A 20636-nucleotide genomic window follows, 5' to 3' on the forward strand; every position below is an offset into this window, starting at 1 on the left:
AGAGCAGAACTGGAACCAGACCGCATCCTGGTCTCCGGGAACAGGCTCTCCGGTGCCACGTGGCAGCAGCAAACTGGACTCGGGGAGTGACTGCAGCGGGTGGCGTGTGCCCCTCCGCCTCAGTCTCTTCACTCTGCTGATTTCCCAAAGGGCGCCCAGGATCGGACTTTTCCCACCGCCCTGATGGGTCTCGAACCCTCGACTCAGAGCTCGCCCCTCTCTCCTGCGGGTCACGGGAGCAGCGCTCAAGAAAGGGGCGGAGTGAGGCGGCACGCGCGCGCGCGGCCTTGTGGGGATTGTAGTCCCGGCTCCGCCTCCGCCTCGCGCTGACTCCGCCCCTGGAACTACGCTCCCGTCGTGCCCCGCGGCGCCAGGCGGTGGCGGAGGCGGGGCAGGCGGGCCGGTTGCTAAGACTTGGTGAAGCGCAGCGCTTCCGCCCGTCTCCTCAGGTAAGCGCACGGCCCCGGGGTCTCGGGCTCTTGCGTCCCAGGCTCCCGCGGAGGGCGAGCGGGAGCTGGGGCGGGGGTCGCGGCTGCGGCGGCCGCCGACCGCGCGGGGAGCTAATAAGCAAACTGGGCCGGGCTCGTGCGCGCCTCGGGCGGGCGCGGGGAGCGGCGCGTGTGCGCGTGCGCGTGCTCGCGGGGCTGCCGGGCCGCGGGACCCAGCTCTCCGCGCCATCGCCCTTCTGCGCGTGCGTGCGCCCCTGCCGTCCGTGGTGGAGACCCCGTGCCCCAGCTGTTTCTGGCGTGCCTTGCCCTGGGGTCATCGCGGCCAGCCCTCTGCCTCCCGGGTGTCCACTGGACTGTCCACTTACCAGCTTCCCGCCCGCTTTGGGGGAAAGGCCCCAATCTTTCTGTACGTCCTAAACATTGATAATCCTTCCTGATACTTAAGGAAAGTGTGAGTTTTCAAGACCTTTTAAAATTGTGACCTCGGATCTCTCCCACACCCCGCATGCACGAGGTTCTCGAATTTTCATGCGCGAAGGCCCACTTATAGGGTGGCCAGGTTCTGCAAGTAAACACGCAGGTTGCCCCCTTAAATTGGAATTTTGTGTGAACAACACATACATATATATTTTAGAATACGTATATCCCAGTGATTGCATGGGACACAACACTTATGCTAAAAATTTATCTGCTCATCTGGAATTCGAATTTAGCGAGGCGTCCTGCATGTTATCTGCAGACCTCACTCTGTTGGGGAGCTTGTCAGAAATGCAGATTTCGGGGCCCTCCCCCTTCTGTGGGGCGGAGTCCTGGAAACCGTATTTCAAACCAGCGCCCACCCGGAATGTGTGAGCGGTGTGAGCGTCGGAGACTCCAGCCCTGGCTGTTCCTTCTGTTCAGGGCTCCCCACCCTCCTTCTAGGCCCAGCTCTGGGTCACCGCCTCCGAAGAGCCCTCCTGGAGTCTGCCAGTCACAGGGCACTGGGCCGCTGAGCCTCCTGTGAATTTTCTCACTTTCTGCCCCAGGCAGCCGTGCATGGCGGCAGTGGATCCCATTTCACAGAGGGGGAAGCTGGGGGTGGGGTTAGGACAGGTAACACCAGGTCTCAGCCAGGAAAATGTGGGCTGGGTGAGGGCTTCGGGCAGGGCCGGGACACACCCAGGGGTGAGATAAGGCCCCTTCCTCTGGTTGGGTGTCACCTTCAGAGCCTGACTCAGCTTGCTGAATAAGCCCCGTTGCCTCCTGGGACCCCAGACCCACAGCCCGCGGGCACCAAAGGAGTTCCAGGGCACCCAGTGAGGGAACTGGCTGTTAGGTGTCCTGGCTCCCTGGTTCTGCAGACCCTCCAGGGCCTGCCCTACGCAGTTGAGCCCTCCCTGAGCTTGGCAGCCGGTGCCCGCCGCAGAGGCTGCAACCGTAAATGTAAACAGTTGTGACAGGGGCTGCCCGCCCCATTGGAGCACAGGCACCTTTAGGAGGTGCCCTCGCTGTAGGCAGAGGGAGGTGGACGCACCCAGGGAAGGGCCTGAGCTTGGCGGGAGCAGCAAAGAGCACAGCGGGGAGGGTGGGGCGCAGTGGGGCGCCCAGAGCTGGGGGTGGATGCGGGGCTTCGAGGACGAAAAGAGGAACAGGTCAGCCTCCGAGCGCGCGTGCTTAGGTCCCCGGGGACGATGAAGCAAGTCGCTGGGCGGGTCACCCTCTGCGGACCCTGTTTCTCATCTGTAGAAGGGGCTCAGGACCCCCATCGTCTGGGGCTCAGAAGGCAGGGTCGGGGAGCTCCTGGCCATCTGGCCTCAGCATCAGGTCCTGGCTCTGTCCTCCCAGCCACGTGGCCCCAGGCAAGTTCCTTGGCCTCTAGAAAGGGAACAGCCCCATAGTCTCTGTCCCGGGTCATGGGAAGGAGTCGGGGAGCCTGTTCACGGCAGTGTGAGAACGTGCAGTGGTTGCAGCACCAGCAGCGGTCATGAGGTGCTGGGCCTCGTTTGGGGCCGGCTGCCCTGGCGACCACCAGATGTCCCCCACCACCCCCAAGGAGCAGCAGCTTTACTGAGATACGATTCACACACTGTGTGGTTCACCCACTTAAAGTATATGTTTGAGTGTTTTTTAGTGTATTTACTATGTTGTGTGATCATCACGTCTGTCTAATTCCAGAACATTCCATCCCCCCAACAGGAACTCTGTCCCCATCAGCAGTCATTCCCCATCCCCTCCACCAGCCCCTGACAACCACGAAGCCGCTCTCTGTGTCTGTGGATTTGCCTGTTCTGGACGTTTCCCATCGGTGGAATCACACACTGTGTGTCCTTCTGTGTCTGGCTTCTCTCACTGAGCATCGTGTTCTCAGGGTCCGTCCACGTTGTAGCGAGTGTCAGTGCTTCACCCCTTTTCATGGCTGAGTGATGCTCCCGTGTGTGGAGGGACCACGTTGCGTTTATCTGTCCATCTTTCTGTGGACATTTGGGTTGTGTCCACCTTTTGCTGCTGTGAATCCCTCTGCTGCAAACATGCATGTGCAGGTGCCTGTGTGGATGTGGGTCTCAGTTCTCCTGGACACACGCCTAGGAGCGGACGGTGGCCTGCTGTGGTTTTTAGGCATCCTCCCTGGGAGCCAGCAGCCCGGCCAGCAGTGTCCCAGTGGCAGCCCCGTGTATTTGTCGCTTGTTTGATTTTGATCAGACAGAGCTTGCATTCTTGGAGACACAAACGGGACTGTGTCTGTCTTGCCCGGGAGACAATGGGAGCTTTTGTGGCCTGGGGCAGGCTGTGCGGGCCCTGGCATCCTGGGCACGGTGTGTGCCGGGAGCAGATTCAGAGCCAGTGCTCCAGACCCTCCTGAGGGCCCCGCCTGGCACGGGCGTCATGGGCGCCCGAGGGGCCGTCCACGCTGGCCGCTTCTCAGAGCTGCCGCCTGCACCCCTGGTCCTGTGCGTTTGCCGAGCTCGTATCGTGAGCTTCGGACAGGCGGTGGTGGGCGAGGACCTACCGTGTCCTCTGGGGGGCCTGTGAGCCGGGGTGCATCACAGGAGCAAAAGCCTCGTCCGGGGGGAGAGGCGGAAGGGGCTGGCCCACTCCGAGACGCCGCCAGGATGCAGGGCGCTGCGGGCATGGCACCGAGATCCTCTGGGGTCCCGCGAAGGTCATCTGTAGTGCATCTCTAACGTCATCCAAGGCAGCCCTGACCAGTAGGAATGTAATGCAGGGCATGTATGTGAGATGAAGCGTTTAGAAGCCATGTTTTTGAAAAGTATGAAGAAACAGGTGAACTTAACGTTAGTAGTACGTTTCTTTAACCTGAGACAGGCAGAGTATTCCCACTTCAGCACGTAGCCAACACAGTCATTCCCCGGTATCCATGTGGAACTGGTTCCAGGACCCCCAAGGATAACAAAATCCGAGGATGCTCAAGGCCCTTATATAAAACGGTGTAGTGCAGACGGTCCTCGGTATCTGTAGAATACAGAAAAAACTGAGACAGTTTACGTTCTTTCTTTTGTATTAAGTCTCTGAGGTCCGGTGTGCATTCTCCCAACATGAAACATCTCAGAGCAAAAGGGGGAAAAAAGACACCGTGACGAGGGCGGTTTAAACTCTGTGCAAAGCAAGCGTTAGTAGGCCGTGAGTGAGAGCACGACCGCTGATGCGTCTTGCTCGGTTGGACGAGCCTCCAGATTCGGCACGCTCCTGGGACCGACCCCTCGTCCGGCCCAGCAGGCCTCCCGCAGCTGAGGATGATGCCCTGCTCCGGTGTCTGTCCCCGCAGTCGGAGCCCCGCCGAGGATGGACCCCACCCCGGGCGCCGTGGAGCCACACAGAGACGCAAAGGTCGGGAGCCCCGAGCGAGAGCCGGCATGGCAGGCCCTCCCGGTCCTGTCTGAGCAGCAGTCTGGCGCTGTGGAGCTGGTGCTGGCCTATGCCGCGCCGGTCCTGGACAAGCGCCAGACCTCACGCCTCCTCAAGGAGGTGTCGGCCGTCCACCCACTGCCCGCACAGCCTCACCTCAAGAGGGTGCGACCCAGCCCCCGCCCCGGCTGCCCACACGCGCTGGAGATGCTGCTGTGCCTGGCGGGGCCGGCCGCGGGCATGCGATCACTGGCCGAGCTCCTCCCGCCGCCGGCCGTGGACCCCCGCGGCCTGGGGCAGCCCTTCCTGGTGCCCGTGCCCGCGCGGCCGCCCCTGACCAGGGGCCAGTTCGAGGAGGCACGCGTTCACTGGCCCACCACCTTCCACGAGGACCGGCAGGTGACCCGAGCCCTGGCCGGGCAGCTCTTCTCGGCGCAGGAGCGGGCGGCGATGCAGAGCCACATGGAGCGGGCCGTGTGGGCCGCGCAGCAGGCGGCCTCGCGGGGCCTGCGGGCCGTGGGGGCGGTGGTGGTGGAGCCGGCCTCGGGCCGCGTGCTGGCCACGGGCCACGACTGCAGCAGCGCTGCCGGCCCCCTGCTGCACGCCACCATGGTGTGCATCGACCTGGTGGCCCGGGGCCAGGGCCGCGGCGCCTATGACCTCGCACCCCACCCCGCCTGCTCCTTCGCCCCAGCCACCGCCCCCCCGGGCGTCCGCGCGGGCTCCGTGCGCAAGCTGGACGAGGACGCCGATGGCCTGCCCTACGTGTGCACCGGCTACGACCTGTACGTCACCCGCGAGCCCTGCGCCATGTGCGCCATGGCCCTGGTCCACTCCCGCGTGCGGCGCGTCTTCTACGGGGCACCCTCTCCGGACGGCGCGCTGGGCACCCGCTTCCGCCTCCACGCCCAGCCGGACCTCAACCACCGCTTCCAGGCCTTCTGTGGCGTGCTGGAGGCCCAGTGCCGCCGGCTGGACCCCGACGCATAGGCCCGGCCCGGACCTTCCTCGGCCTCCCTCATGTTGCCAGAGGCTGCCGCCCCGTCTCGGCTTGGGGACACTCGCGCTGTTGCTGCCGGCGCGTGGGGTGCATGCCTGTCTGGGTGAGCTCTTCCCCGGGCTTGGGCATAGCGGGGCTCCAGCTGGGCCGAGTAGCCAGGCAGCTTCAGACCTGGGCTTCTGGGGCCACCGGGATTGTGTCTGCTTTTCTCAGGTGTCAGGAAACAGCTCTGACGTGTGAAAATAAACAACTGAAAACCAGGTCGGTGTCTGGGACTTCCCTGGCGGTCCAGTAGTTGGGGCTCTGCGCTTCCAGTGCAGGGGGTGCAGGTTCGATAAGATCCCACGTATCACGCGGTGCGGCCAAGAGAAAAAAAGAAACCAGGTCGTTGTCTGTTGACAGAGGAGTGAGGGTCCCTCGGTCGGGGTGGCTGCTTCCGCCGACACCTGGGCTTGTACTGGGGTGGGGGGGTGGGCGGCGAGCTTCTGAGCCACGCATGGGCAGGGCGGGGCCCCCGGAGTCTGGAAGGCTGTGGCTGGGCTCTGGGGAGAAGCCCCGCCAGCCTGGACTCAGCTGACCACATCAATTTCCCGTCCTTCGCAGGTGCCCACCGGGTCCCCAGAGGGGCCGTTGGGCTCTTCCAAGGCGGGTTAGCACTAGGACCCGTGTGCGTGGGGCTCGGAGCAGCCTGTTTGTCCATCCAGCAGACACGCGTTGACTGACCACACGGTGCCACAGGGCCCTGAGACATCCCTGCTCTGAGCCCCCGCTCCAGCCCCCAGCCCGGGGATGCGCCCAGCCCGTGGGGACAGGGCAGGGGGGCTCGGCCAGAGCCGGAGCAGTGGACAGACAGTGGGGCCTGCAGGCAGGAGGGCAGGGCCGGGCTGGGCTGAGGGTCCCGGTGGGTCCCTCGCTGAGCAGGGGGCCGGGGGGTGGACCCAGGGAACTCTCGGTCACTGGATCCTTCCCACCTGGACCACCTCCAGGCAGGGCTCCCCCACTCACTCTGGTGCCAGGCGCAGGGGGCAGTGCAGGCCCAGCTGTACCGTGAGGGCCAGGTGGGCACCAGGCGTGGCCACATTGCCTGGCCCATTTCCTGAAGATGGCACCATCTGCCCACAGGGCCCTCGTGGAACAGGTGAATTCAGCTCAGTTACGCGCCTTGGTGGTGTCTCCTGTGAGGGGCTGCTCTGTGACACTGGCTCCTGGGCTCCTTCTGGGCAGGGCCGCTTCGTGCCGGGCCTGTCCCCTGGCATTTTACTTGGATTGCAATGGGGTCCTTGGCCTTGGAAGGCTCACAGGGGCAAAAACCACAGACCAGAGAGGTTGTGTGGTTTGCCTGAAGTCACACAGCAATGAGCATGGACCCATTTATCGGTGATTCAGAGACTCTTTGGGGCCATAGGAGGTGCTCAGAGCCATCCGTGGATAAAGGGGAAGTTTGGGGGGTGGGGGGGATGAGGCAGGAGGGCAGTGGGGGTGGGTTGCCGGGATCCTCTGGCCTGATGCCTCCCCTCGCATAAGTGCCAGGCTGCCCGGGGGGCTCTGAGGTGAGGTGGTGACTGGGATCGCACGTTCGGGGCTGGGCCAGCCTTTGGGCCAAGAGCCCAGATACTCCTGTGGACGGTTTGGTGGTTAGGACGGTGCCCGCGGTGGCCCCCTGGGTCTGCAGCTGGCGTTGGGGTCGCCCAGCAGCCATGGGGACCCCCTGACTGTGACTGTCTCCCCTCCAGGTGGCTGCAGGCTTCCACCCCTGCCCTGTCTTCACAGCGGAAATGTCAGGTGAGTCCTGGCCACGTCGCGCAGCGAGGGTTCCGGCTTCTCCACCCCTCTGGGAAGCGCTCGGGTGCTGGACGCTGTGCTGCGGGCAGGATCACGTCCCCCTTGAGGCCCGTGCAGTGCCTGACACGGCAGCACGTGCGCTAAAATGGAGCCATACAGAGATGAGCACGGCCCCTGCGCGGGGGGACACGCAAGACCGGAAAAGTTTTGTGTTGAAAACCATGAAGTCCGGACCCCGGGACCCTGGAACAGGACCCTATTGCAGATGTGACTCAATTTGAGGTCCCAGTGGCATAGGGTGGCCCTGATGTCTCATGGCAGATGTCCTAAGAAGGAGGAAATGTGGGCACAGACACGCAGAAGCCAGGGAAGATGGGGGCGGACACTGGAGGGACGGGTCCACAAGCCCAGGACACCCCCAGAAGCTGGAAAGGGCAGGAAGGACCCTCCCCTGGAGCGTGTGGAGGAAATGTGGGCACAGACACACAGAAGCCAGGGAAGATGGGGGCGGACACTGGAGGGATGGGTCCACAAGCCCAGGACACCCCCAGAAGCTGGAAAGGGCAGGAAGGACCCTCCCCTGGAGCGTGTGGAGGGAGCGCGGCCCTGTCACACCTGGATTTCAGTCATCTGGTGTCCAGAATGGAGATGGATAAATCTCTGTTGCGTTAAGCCCCCCAGTCTGTGGTCGTTTGTTACAGCCGCCCCGGGAAGTTCATATGTCCCGAGTGCCAGAACCTTCCCTGGAGTCAAAGGTGTGAATGGCACGTGGGCCCCGCCATCGAGTCTGTGTGTGTTCCTGTGGCTTCTGAGAAATCACCACAAACTCAGTGATTTAAATAAAATTTGTTCTCTGACAGTCCTGAGGTCAGGAGTCCGACTGGGGTCTCACGGGGCTAAATCCAGGCGTGGGCAGGGCTGGTCCTTCCGGAGGCTCCAGGGGAGCAGCGGTTCCTGCGTTTTCCAGCTTCTGGAGGCGCCGCATCCCTGGCTCGCAGCCCCTCCTGCATCCTCACAGCCAGCAGCGCAGCATCTCCCGTCTCTCTCTGCCTCTGACCCTCCCGCCTCCCTCTTATAAGGACCCTGTGATGATGCTGGGCTCCCCGGGGAATCCAGGGTCATCCCCGTCTCAGGGGCCTTAACTTAGTCCCACCTGCAAAGTGCCCTCTGCCCCGTGGGGTGACATGTCCACAGGGCCTGGGACCAGATGGGCGCATCTTTGGGGCCGCTACGAGCTGATTGCAGTGTGGGTTTTGTTCTGGCTCCTCTGTCCCTGCAGGAAAGGAGAACAACTTCCCCCCGCTGCCCAAGTTCATCCCCCTGAAGCCCTGCTTCTACCAGAACTTCTCTGACGAGATCCCTATCGAGCACCAGGTCCTGGTGAAGAGGATCTACCGCCTGTGGCTGTGTGAGTGGACAGGGCAGGAATGGGAGGGCCACCTGCACCACCCAGAGACCCAAGCCCAGGACAGGGACAGGCTAGGAGGCCACCCTGTGCCCGGGCGGTGAGAGCCTGAGGGTTTGGTAATAAAGCTCCTTTCTGATGAGCTCCTGTCCGGTGTGCATGGAGCAGGTGGGGGGCTGGGCCCCCTGGACCCTTCTCTGGCCTCGCGGTCCCTGCACTCATGGGAGCCTCAGTCCAGGGTGGGGGGTGTCCCGGCTCAGCCCCTCTCTCCCCCCTCGCCCCCTCCCCCCAGTCTACTGCACCACCCTGGGCGTCAACCTCGTCGCCTGCCTGGCCTGGTGGATCGCCGGCGGCTCGGGAGCCAACTTCGGCCTGGCCCTGGCCTGGCTGCTGCTGTTCTCCCCCTGCAGCTACGTGTGCTGGTTCCGGCCCGCATACAAGGCCTTCCGGTGAGTGGGGCGGGCAGCCCGCACCCTCCAGGGGCCCTCGGGGAGTGTCTGGTGCTGAGAGCCCCAAACCGAGGGGAACAGGATACCTCACCGTGTGCGCTCCCCTCCGTGCCCAGCCCCGCGTGGGCTGCATCCTGGTCTGCATCTGCCGCCAGGCCCAGGCGTGAGCGCCACCCCTTCCTCTTGTCCAGTTGGGATGGCACTTTATATCGGCTCTGCAGACAGTGGCCCATGGGCCAAAACCAGCTGTTGCCTGTTTTGTTCATTTTTCTTCATTTTATTGAGATAACATTTTACATATTATCCAGCTTACCTGCTTAACAGTTCAGTGTTTCTAGTATCTTCACAAGGTTGTACAACCATCACCACTGTCTAATTCCAGAACATTCCGTCACCCCAAAGAGAAACCTCGTGCCCATTAGCATCCCCCCATCCCCCTCCCCAGCCCCTGACAACCATGAACCTGCTCTCTGTGTCTGTGGATCTGCCTGTTCTGGACGTTTCCTGTCAGTGGAATCACACACTGTGTGTCCTTCTGTGTCTGGCTTCTCTCACTGAGCATCGTGTTCTCAGGGTCCATCCACGTTGTAGCAAGTGTCAGGGCTTCACCCCTTTTCGTGGCTGAGTGGTGCTCCCATGTGTGGAGGAACAACAGGTTTTTTTTGTCTTTTTTAAAAAAATAATATCGTGGGTATTTTTTGGGCTGTGTTGGGTCTTCGTTGCTGTGTGCAGGCTTTCCTTAGTTGCAGAGAGCAGGGGCTACTCTTTGTTGCAGTGCGCGGGCTTCTCATCGCGGTGGCTTCTGTTGCTGAGCACGGGCTCTAGGCGCACGGGCTTCAGTAGTTGTGGCACAAGGGCTCAGTAGTTGTGGCTCACGGGCTCTAGAGTGCAGGCTCAGTAGTTGTGGCGCATGGGCTTTGTTGCTCTGCGGCATGTGGGATCTTCCTGGACCAGGGCTCAAACCCGCATCCCCTGCATTGGCAGGCGGATTCTTTTTTTTTTTTTTAAAGGAATTTCACTTTATTTATTTATTTATTTATTTCTTGGCTGTGTTGGGTCTTCGTTTCTGTGCGAGGACCCTCTCCAGTTGCGGCAAGCCAGGGCCACTCTTCATCGCGGTGCGCGGGCCTCTCACTATCGCGGCCTCTCTTGTTGCGGAGCACAGACTCCAGACGCGCAAGCTCAGCAGTTGTGGCTCACGGGCTCAGCTGCTCCGCGGCATGTGGGATCCTCCCAGACCAGCGCTTGAACCCGCGTCCCCTGCACTGGCAGGCAGACCCCCAACCACTGCGCCACCAGGGAAGTCCCCCCACAGTCGTTTATCCATCATCCGTTGATGGGCGTTTGAGTTATTGCCACCTTTTGGGTGCTGTGAATCTTGCTCTGTGAATGTTTGCCCCCAGCCAGCCCCCTGCTACTCAGGTGTGTGCCATGTTTGCCCCTGGAAGGTCCCTGAATCCAAGACTCAGTGGGAGTCATACAGGGCCCCTGGTGCCCTCTTGGAGGCAAGAACCAGAAACCCGCTCACATGTGCTGAAGCAAAAGGGGCCCGTTGCTTGAGGCCCCAGGCTGGCTGGTGCGACTGTGCGCAGGAATGGTGACCCCCGAGGGCTTCGGGGACTGCCTGGGAGCAGCCCTGAGCTACGCGAGCATCCCTGCCTCCCCCTCCCTTCCTCTGCTGTGGGTTCCCCGGCGCCTGCCCTCCTTTCATTAGCCGGAAGTGGCCTGGGTGAGCCCCGTGCAGCCTCCCTTGTCTGGGGCAGCAGGCATGGGTCCAGCATGCAGAGCCCCTCAAATCCACGATGAACCTCCCTCGGGCCACGCGGGTGCGGGCATGCCCTTAGGACACAGGAGGCTCTTAAATTCCCTTCCCAGGAGGAGTGTGTCTGGGTGATGTCCTCTGGGAAGGGCAGCGCCGGGCCCCTCCTGATGGGAACTGCAGGGGAGGGGCCGTCCCACTCCGCAGCCTCTGCCTCTTCCTCTCTGGCCTCCGTAATGGCTGTTTTTCTTCTCTCCAGATCTGACAGCTCCTTCAATTTCATGGCGTTTTTCTTCATCTTCGGAGCCCAGTTTGTCCTGACCATCATCCAGGCTGTCGGCCTCTCGGGATGGGGCGCGTGGTAAGCAGGGCCCCCGAGAGCCCGCGACAAGCGGGGTCAGCTCTGGGGCCACGAGTCACTTGCTCATACCGTTAGTGCAGGCCGAGCTCTGTGATGAGGACCCCAAAACTCCGACAGCTGGGAGAGGCCTGACGTTTGCTCCTTGCTCTTGTCAACCCTCCAGGGAGGTGCCGGCTCAGGGGGCTGGGTGTGGCGGATCCGCCCGCCTTCTGCCGCGTCGGCGGGCGTCGTGCGTGGTCACCCGGCCCCAGGAGGACCTGGGAGGCATGGTCCATGGTGTGTCTGGGGGGTGGGAGAGCAGCTCGAGGACCTGCCCTGAGCGGCCACCTGTGCCTAGGCCTACCATCTAGGGGGTGAGCCATTTTCCATCTGTTTGCTTTTGGGGTATCATATGAGGTTTCTGTGGCTACTGCAACAAATTACTCCAGATTTAGTGACTTGAAATGAAAGAAACTTATGACACGTTCTGGAGGTCAGAACTCACTTAACCTGTGAGTGGGCAGGGCTGGTCCTTCTGGAGGCTCCAGGGGAGCATCGGTTCCCGCCTTTTCCAGCTTCTAGAGGCGCCGCCTCCCTGGCTCGCAGCCCCGTCCTCTATCCTCGTATCTCTATCGTATCCAGCAGTGCCGCATCTCCCGTCTCTCTGCCTCTGACCCTCCCGCTTTCCTCTTATAGGGACCCTGGGATGACGCTAGACCCCCCGGGGAATCCAGGGTCATCCCTGTCTCAGGGGCTTTAACTTAATCCCACCTGGAAAGTCCCTTTTGCCACCTAAGGTGCCACATCCTCGGGGCCCTGGAGCAGGACGTGGCACTGTCGGGGCAGCGGGTCCGTCTGCGGCAGGCAGTGCCCAGAGGTGGCACTGGGCGGTTGCTCTTCCTGCCTCATGTGCCGCCGGGCGTGTCCCCACATCTCTTGGTACAATTTCTCGGCGTGTCGGGACCTTGCCCGTGTGAGCGGCGGGGAGTCCTCTGGGTCACGCCCTCTGGTGGATCTTCTGGCTCCTGGGTGGGGGGTGCCTGTCGCCATTGCCTTCAAGGTGTCTGTCCCCGTCACTCTGCCGTGTCCGCGGGGACGGCCGCCACGTGTCCTTGGCAGTGGTGAGCTGTGCGCGCTCCTTTTGTTCTTTTTTTTTTTCTTTTTAATTTTATTTATTTATTTATGGCTGTGTTGGGTCTTCGTTTCTGTGCGAGGGCTTTCTCTAGTTGCGGCAAGCGGGGGCCACTCTTCATCGCGGTGCGCGGGCCTCTCACTATCGCGGCCTCTCTTGTTGCAGAGCACAGGCTCCAGACGCGCAGGCTCAGTAGGTGTGGCTCACGGGCCCAGTTGCTCTGTGGCATGTGGGATCTTCCCAGACCAGGGCGCGAACCCGTGTCCCCTGCATTCGCAGGCAGATTCTCAACCACGGCGCCACCAGGGAAGCCCTCCTTTTGTTCTTGAGGCCCCGCTGAGGTTGCACGGCCTCTCGGTGTCCATTTGCTGCCGGGCCTTCACCCCTCCGCAGCATGGAGCCTGTCACCCAGCGTCATTTCCAGGGTGCGTCTCTCCGGGTTCCTGACATCGCTCCCTCCCCGCGTGGTGAGCAGACCCTGAATGCTGGGCCTCCTCTTGGCCGATGCCTTCCCAGATGCGGGTCTGGGGTCCCCAGGACCACGCCAGGTGCAGGGATTCACTGGGCGACCCCCAGGCATGGCTGAGACCCCAGATGCAGCGGGAGAGTAGGTGCCCGGGTGGATCCCACGTTTGCACAGGCGGTGTTGGGACAGGGAGCCCCCGAGGTCCGGTTCCAGACGCAGCCTCACGCCGGCACCCAGCCGCCTTCTGCCTGGCCCCCCATCGCCGTGGTTTCTGCGCGGACGGGCAGGGCGCACACCTTCCTTGGGGCCCAGTCTGCAGAAAGGGAACATCGGAGCCGACCTGCCCACCTCCCGTGGGGGCCTCCCCAGCTGGTGACCTCACCTCGCGCGGGGGCTGCCCCGAGATGTTGCCCTTGTCTGGGAAGTCGTGGGGAGGGGGAGGGGGGTCGTAATAACAACGGTGACGGTGACGGTGACGGTGACGGTGACGGTGCTCCTGGGTGTGCAGGCTGGCCTGGGCACCTCCCAAGGGCTGGCTCATTTGCTCCCCTTGAAGGAGTCTCCTGACTTCCTAGTCTGCAGACAGGGGGACGGGCGTGGATGGGGGCAGGGGTTAGGGTCAGGGTTAGGCTCGGTACCTGGTACCCAAGGCCCTCCCCTTCCTGCCAGGGTGGGCAGCTGTCCTGGCTCTGGTCCCGTATGGGTACCCCCGGGCTCCGCAGATGTGGTGGAGTAGATGGCGCCTGGCCCGGGGGCCTCCTCGGGGCTCAGTGCTGGGGCTGGGGCCGAGGAGCTGCAGCTCTGCCCGTCTGCGTTCACCCTGATGGGCCAGCCTGGGGTCTGCCCCGCTGCTGAGCCTCCCCGCCCGGGGTCTGCCCACTCCGGGGGTCTCCTCCTGGCTGGCTGGGGTCTCCCTGTTCCTGGGGTCTCACCCTCCTGCCCAGGTGGCCGCAGTCCCGCAGGTCACCTCCAGGGAGCGAGTGGACCAACCTGGGGTCAGCGTGTGGAGCCTTGGGGATGCCTTCGGGGGGCACCGGCTCCCAGCCAGTCCCAGGCCCGCAGGTCTGTCCCTTCCTGCCCACCCCAGACGCTTCCCTGTGAGTCTGTGCAGGAGGTGGACTTTTAAAACCTCTGAGACATCTTATACATAAAAGGCCGCAATGCTGCTTTGCACCAAGAAACCAACAGTGACCCCAGCACCTCAGATGCTCAGATGTGTCTTTCTTGCCCTCTCGTGACCTTCTCACGTGGAGCTCCTTAGAGGTTCACCGACCCGGGGCAGAGCACACCGCCCACCACTCAGCCAACTCCCCACCCACGTCTGACGTCCTCTCCTCGACCAGACGACCAGACGTGGCGGGTGCAGTGCTCTTACCCACCTGCAGGTGTCACGGGTTTCCACAGCGTTTCCGTGACAGGTCTTTCCCTCGGGAATCCCTGTGGGTTGTTAACGTTTGGCCTTTGCGGTTGGTTCACATCAGACTCCAGGTGAGGTGTGCACGCCTCTCTGATCCGGGAGCTCGACCGTCTGTAGTCTCCACGGTAGGGGCTTTATCCAGGTGCCTTCACAGCCAGAAAGGCAGCCTTTTAAGCACACGATTCAGTGGTTTTCAGTGTATTTACAAGGATAGAGGTTCATCACCTCTATCCAATTCCAGAACATTCCATCACCCCAAAAAGAAGCCCGTCCCCATCAGCAGTCACCCCCACCCCCTCCCCAGCCCGACAACCACGCATCCACTCTCTGTGTCTGTGGATCTGCCTGTTCTGGACGTTTCCCATCAATGGAATCACACACCGTGTGTCCTTCTGTGTCTGGCTTCTCTCACTGAGCATCGTGTTCTCAGGGTCCGTCCACGTGGTAGCGAGTGTCGGGGCTTCACCCCTTTTCGTGGCTGCGTGATGCTCCCGTGTGTGGAGGGACACGGTATGTGTGTCCGTTCACGGACACATGGGTGGACGCTTGGGTTGTCTGTGCCTGTCTGTTATTGCTAGTCGTTCTGCTGTGCAGTTTCTACAGGTATCTGTGTGAATGTGTGTCCTTGTTTCTCTTCCACCTGGTTGTGGAATTGCTGGGCGACGCAGTAACTATTTAGCCGTCTGAGGAGCTGCCAGGCCCTCCCATAGCTTTTGCAGGCTGCATCCCTGTGCTGTCCTTTTGCACCTTCTGTCCCCATCTCCCTGGCTCTGTCCCCTCGAGCTCCTGGCCGAGTGGCCTTGGGGGAGCACCTGGCACCCTCGTGTCCCCGCCGCCTTGTCTCCAGGCCTGTCATCCTCCCTGCCCTCCCCCCACTGCCGCTTGCCTTGGCTGCCCCGCCTGGTGGGTGCAGCGGGCTCTGCACGTCTGTGCGTAGCTGGTCGAGGCCGGTTTATCACCCACTGTCCTGAGTGGGTCACCCTGGGCTGTTGGTGAGATTGTTCTCTGGAAGCTCCGGCTGCCGGTTCCTCTGGGAGGCTGGGCCGTGGAGCAGGTCCCCATCCTACAGCCCCACCCTCCCCAGTGGCCAGGATTCATGGCCCCAGATCCGATGTGAGATCATTGGTCCCCAAAGTGGCCCCTCCCTCAGCAGAGCCAGCCCCTCCTCCCCTCCCAGGAGCCCACAGACAGCATCCAGCCCCCCACTGGCCCAGCCCTAGCTGCCTGTCTACCCACCTGAGCCCCCCAGCCGCCCGGCTGTGCTCATACCCCTCAAAGTGCAAAGCAGCGTGTTCTGCTGTCCTTGTTTGTACACAAGGACGTCCCTCCTGGTTTCACAGAGGGGCGAGGCCTGTTCATGTGTGCCTGCAGCGGGTTGCCTACATCTTATAAACTCTCTCAGGAAGGATACGTAGTAGATGAGCTACACCGGTTCCCTCTGGGCTGGGGAGGGGGTCGGCAGGAGAGAGACTGTCTATTGTGTATTTTTAAAAATTTCCTGAATCTTGAACTATGCGGTGTCATTACTTGCTAAGAAGAAACATTCTCAAAAACACCCTATTTCCTGCCTCTCCCTCCCAGAGACCAGATGGGTGTTCTTCCGCGTGTGGACTCGGGACGCACCCAGGGACCACCAGCTTTCTCTTGTTTTGCTGTCTCCTTAGTAAACTGATGTTCCAGTCGTTCCCAGCCAGTGGGCGTTACAGGTTACCCTCAGCTTTTTCTTCTTACAAACAATGGCCGTGCATAAATTTTTACAAGTGAAATAGTTGGGGGAAAAAGAATGAGCGCTTAAGTCTTGTTCTAGGTCACACCCCATTGTCCTCCAGGGAGGGTGCACCCCACACTGACAAGGTAGTGTTTGTTTCTTCATTCCCTCACGATGTTTGCCGGGACAATGGTGTGAGAACGAGACTTTTTCTAACTTGCACATCGTTGTTGGTGGGTTCGAGCATCGCTTCCTAAGTTTGTTGCTCCTTGCGAATTGTCCATTTTCTCTGTCGGTCATTTACCTTTTTCTTGTTGATTTAATTGGAGCTCTTTACATATGAGGGATGGTGGGCCCTTGTCTGGCGGTCATGCTGGCTCCCATACGCCCTCTCGCCCCTTGCAGTGGTTGGCTGGCTGCGATCGGGTTCTTCCAGACCAGTGTCGGGGCCGCCGTGGTCATGCTGCTTCCGGCCATCATGTTCTCCATGTCGGCCACCATGATGGCCATCACGATCATGAAGGTAACTCCTCTAGGTCCCGAGACATCCCGCTTCCTCTCTCGCATCCTGTGTCCTGACCTCCCAGCCCCCGGGGGCTCATCTTACCCTGTTTCGGGAGCAGGAGACCGAGCGTCGGGAGGTGAAGTGAGCGCTGTCAGCAGGGCACACCCTCCGTGGTCCGGACCCTCGACTGCTCAGGCCAGGGCCCTGCCTTCCCGCCCACATGGCCTTCCACGGAGGAGGGACTCAGGGAGACAGCGCCCTGTGGCCGATGGTGACCACTGCCTGCCAGAGCCCCTAGCACACGTGTCCCAGAGGGTGGTCCACACTGCCACTTAAGCCACCACTGGCCACTAATCGCTGTTTACAGTTAAATCCAAATTGAGTAAAGTTAACTAAAACTAAAAATTCCTTGTGTCCATCGCACCCACCTCCTCCTGAGCGCTCAGGCCGTGAGGGGCTGGCGCCGACCAGCTCCACCATACGGGCTCTCCCTGGACAGCCCCACTCCAGGCGTTTGGAGGCTTCCAGCGGGAACGTGAGCCCTATAGTCTGGGGGCATCGGCTGCATCCTGGGGCCACGTGGAAACCGACGGGTGACGAGGCTGACGGTGCGTCCACCTGGCCTTCCCGGAGGTGACCCTCTCGGCCGTGCCCCTCCTATGCGCCCAGTACCAATGCTCAGGGAAGCCAGCCCTACCCCGACTTTTTTTTTTTTTCCCCCATGCCATGGGGCTTGTGGATCTTAGCTCCCCGACCGGGGATCGAACCCTCAACCCTCGGCAGTGAAAATGCGGAGTCCTGACCACTGGACCGCTGGGGAAGTCCCTTGAAAGCTGGTTTTGAGTCCCTTCCAGCCTCCGTGCCGTGGGATCTCAGCTGTTTGTCAGGTTTTGAGGCCTGCACTGTTCCGTCGGAGCCCTGGGTCATCTGGAAGGACAGAGGGGTGCCTGCTCCTCCGTGTTTGCCCCTGAAGTCCCCTGACTCTATGGATGACCCGAAGGGGGCAGGAGGAACCAGCAGAAAGCAGGCCCCGGGAGGCTTGGGGACATGCTGGGACGAAGGCCACGCAGGGACAGCTGCGGTTCCACCAGGAACATCTCAGCAGCAGACGGGAGGGGTTCCGAGCTGAGCGAGTCCTCCAGAGCAGAGCTGCCCCGTCGGGGTCCCCAGCACCGCCCCGGTTTGGGGGTTTGCCAGGAGGCCATTGCACAGGAGAAAGACAAAGGACAAAAGCGTCAGCTTCGCTGCTCAAGAGCCTCAAGTTAAAACAAACACCATCTTCTCAGTTAGTGGATTTGCCGGGACTTCCAGAAATAGCCCAGCCCCGTGTCCGAGGGGCCCAGCCTTCCTGGACGGTGGGGAGGAGGCAGTGGTTCGTCCCCAGAGGTCTCTGCTGAGGAAGTCATTGCAGAGATGCCCTTGGCAACACAGGGGCCTGGGGCCTGATGTGCCCCGGGGGGTGAGTCACTGGGTGGTCGCCAGGCCGCAGACCTGTCCTGGACGAGCCCCTTTTTGCTGGGGCGGCGGAGACCCTCGGACGGGCAGGCAGTGGTCACAGCGCAGGCACGGCCTTCAGAGCCCCCGTCTCAGCTTCTGCGCGTTTTCTAAAGTTCCCGCAGTTTGTCATCCGTTTAAGAAAAGCCCCGCCTCGAACCCAAGTGGGTCCCTCCACTGTCCTTTCTTCCACCCCCGCAGGTGCACAGCATCTACCGCGGGGCTGGCGGGAGCTTCCAGAAGGCGCAGACGGAGTGGAGCACAGGCGCCTGGCGGAATCCGCCATCCCGGGAGGCCCGTACAAACAACTTCTCGGGGAACAGCCTGCCCGAGTACCCCACCGTGCCCAGCTACCCGGCCAGCGGCAGCCAGTGGCCTTAGGGGGGGCCCGGCGGCCCCGCTGCCCAGCCTCCCCCGGCCCACCTGCCCCTCGCCATCCACTCCCGCCGCCCTGGGTTTGGTGAGGCCCCTCCGCCAGCCGGGACGGCAGACCCGGGGGCTCTCGGGGACCCGTCCCCGCATTCACCTCACTCCCGAGAGCAGGGCGCCCTGCGAGCTCTGCCCAGAAGCTGTCCGGCCACCGCTGTCCAGCAGAAGGACACCCACTGTGGTCCTGAATGCGTTTAGTCACCGTGATGTCCACTGTGCTGCAGCCACACCCTCTCCCCTCAGGGTCTCGGGGGGCTGACCCGGGCCTTGCAGGTCAGAGGTGGGCCGGCTGCCCCCTTTCCAGAGCTGCTGACGCGGAGAAGGGCCCCGGCCTGCGTCCACCCTTCCCGGCCTCCATCCGGGCGGTCGCCCTTGACCCAGCTTCCAGTAAGAGGGAAAGAGGGAGGCCTTCCCAGCACCAGGTTCGGGTCCCTGGTGGGAGACGGAGGGGCTCGACGGTAGCCGGGTCCTCCACATGTTTGTCCTCTTGTGGACTCGCCGCCTCAGTGCCACGATCTGAGCTTCACCCTGTCTGGCTGGCTGGCTGGCCGTCCATCTGTCCATTGGCAGCTTGCCTCCAGTCCCCCTGCCCATGGCCACGCTTATTCCGAGACGCTCTCATCCCCCCCGGAGGGGTCTTAGAGCTGAGACCCTCAGGCAGGACCTCGTCAGATCTGAAACCTGGGACCAACTCACTCTGCGGGGGAGGGGAGCCGCCGGTCAGTCCCCGATGGAAGCAGACGGGAAACCAGACGCATCTCCGCGGAGCGCGCGCCCCAGGCCGAGCGCTGGGCCCGAGGCTCGTGGGCTGCCATCCACGCAGCCCTCCCCGGGCCGCGGGGACAGGAGTTGGAGTCCCCGAGGGGACAGAGGAGAGTGACAAGTCTGTGCCTTATTAGGAATCTGAACCCGCCCCTTCGCTCTGCCCTGCAGTCCTTCCAGCTCCTTCCCAGACAAGCAGCCTGCACCTGTGTGAGTGGACGGGCCCCCGTCCAGGCTCCCGGGCGCCCCGGACGCTGCCCCTCAGCTCCTAGCCGCCCGGCCCTCGGGGCAGGACACCCTTCCTGTCGCACCAGCTGGGCCGCCCCCGACGCCCCCGCCGGCTTGCTTGGCTACTTGTGCTGACCGCCCCGTGGTGCCCGAAGGCGGCCGCGAGAAAGCGCCCGGGTCTGGGACCCTGATGGGTCCCTGAGATGGGAAACCTGGGTCCCGTTGCATCCCCAAGGCCACCTCCCGTGACGGAGGCGTGCGCCGCGCTCCCCGTGGGGCCGAGTCTTGCGTGAGCGGGGCGCCGCCAGTGACGGGCGATGAGCAGGCGTCAGCCAGGCCGGGATCGCCCACAGCACCCACCCCCACCCCGCTCCTCGCTGTGCGTTGTGGTTTTTGTTACGTGAGAATATCCAGGAAATAAAGACATCCTTTCTGCATCAGAGGAGCCTCCGCAGGGGCTGTTTCTGGCGCCACGTGGTATCACCTCCGGGGCCTTCCTCCCCTGGATCCCAGCGCCCACGGCCTCTGGCGGGATAAACCAGGACCAGGCTGTGCGCTGGGCCGAGTCCCGTCCACGCTGCCGGCCGCCCCTGCCTGGGACCCTGCCCCACCCACCGCGGAGGAGCCGGCAGCCTCGCCCACAAGCCATGTCCCTTCGTGTTCTTGCTTTCAGTCATATTTTCTTCATGCTCAACAGCTTTCATCTGAAAAAATTTGCAGAAAGTGAGACACCAGCGCCACTTGCTGTGAAGGAGACACGAGGGCTGAAGTGGCTGGGATAAGAGCGGTGCGGGTCTGCAGGGGCCCCAGCCCGGCTCACGGGGGGCCCTGGTGGTGGAGTGGACACCCTGCGTGGACACGGGAGAGCGGCGGTGGGTCTGTTACCCCACGGACACCAGGGGAAGGAAACGAAGTCCGCAGAGAGGGAGGCAGACGGAACCCAGAGCAAGTGGCGTGGGTTTCCTCGCATCCCCCCAAGTTCACGTGAAGTCCTTACCCGGCACCTCAGAGTGGGACCTGTGTGGGAACGGGGTCTTTGCGGGAGTAGTTAGTTAAGGGGAGGTCACATGGGAACAGGTGGTCCTAACGCAGCAGGACTGGTGTCCTGAAGAGGGGGCCGTTTGGACACACACGGGGAGGGGCTGTGTGAAGGCGGAGGCAGAGACGGGGTGAGGCCGCTCCGAGCCCAGGGTTGCGGGGACCCCCGGAAGACGGGGGAGAACGGGGGCGGAGGTGGGCAGGTGGTCCCTCGGCAGGAGCCAGCCTGGGACCCCGGATCTCGGGCTCTGCCCTGCTGAGCTGAGGGGATACACGTGTGTGAGCTGCGCAGTCTGCGGTGCTGGGTCGCCGGCGCCCCGCGAATATCAGGGAGGTGAGCAGGCAAGGAGGCCGTGAGCGCCGCGCTGTAGGGCTCGCCTGTCGGCGTGGGGGACACGGGTCAGGCGGACACCGGACGGTGGATGCGGGT

The 20636-nt window shown here is 62.5% G+C and overlaps 2 protein-coding genes across 3 annotated transcripts; both read left to right on the forward strand.

Moving 5' to 3' along the window:
* The first annotated feature begins 363 nt into the window (after positions 1 to 363).
* ADAT3 (adenosine deaminase tRNA specific 3) lies at positions 364 to 5320 on the forward strand. The gene is made up of 2 exons (XM_036847198.1): positions 364 to 449; positions 3953 to 5320. The coding sequence occupies exon 2, from the start codon at positions 4230 to 4232 to the stop codon at positions 5280 to 5282; it is 1053 nt and encodes a 350-aa protein (XP_036703093.1). The 5' UTR covers positions 364 to 449; positions 3953 to 4229; the 3' UTR covers positions 5283 to 5320.
* Positions 364 to 19608, forward strand: SCAMP4 (secretory carrier membrane protein 4). 2 transcript variants are annotated; one of them, XM_036847200.1, is made up of 7 exons: positions 364 to 449; positions 7026 to 7074; positions 8354 to 8482; positions 8772 to 8928; positions 10947 to 11048; positions 16156 to 16273; positions 17951 to 19608. In XM_036847200.1, exons 2-7 carry the CDS (start codon positions 7068 to 7070, stop codon positions 18128 to 18130), a joined length of 693 nt encoding a protein of 230 aa, XP_036703095.1. In that variant the 5' UTR covers positions 364 to 449; positions 7026 to 7067; the 3' UTR covers positions 18131 to 19608. The 2 variants fall into 2 exon arrangements, with proteins under 2 accessions (XP_036703095.1, XP_036703094.1); XM_036847199.1 differs by lacking the exon at positions 364 to 449 and adding an exon at positions 5270 to 5395.
* The last annotated feature ends 1028 nt before the right edge of the window (positions 19609 to 20636 follow it).

Source organism: Balaenoptera musculus, chromosome 3, assembly GCF_009873245.2.
Source record: "Balaenoptera musculus isolate JJ_BM4_2016_0621 chromosome 3, mBalMus1.pri.v3, whole genome shotgun sequence".
NCBI classification, from domain to species: Eukaryota; Metazoa; Chordata; class Mammalia; order Artiodactyla; family Balaenopteridae; genus Balaenoptera; species Balaenoptera musculus.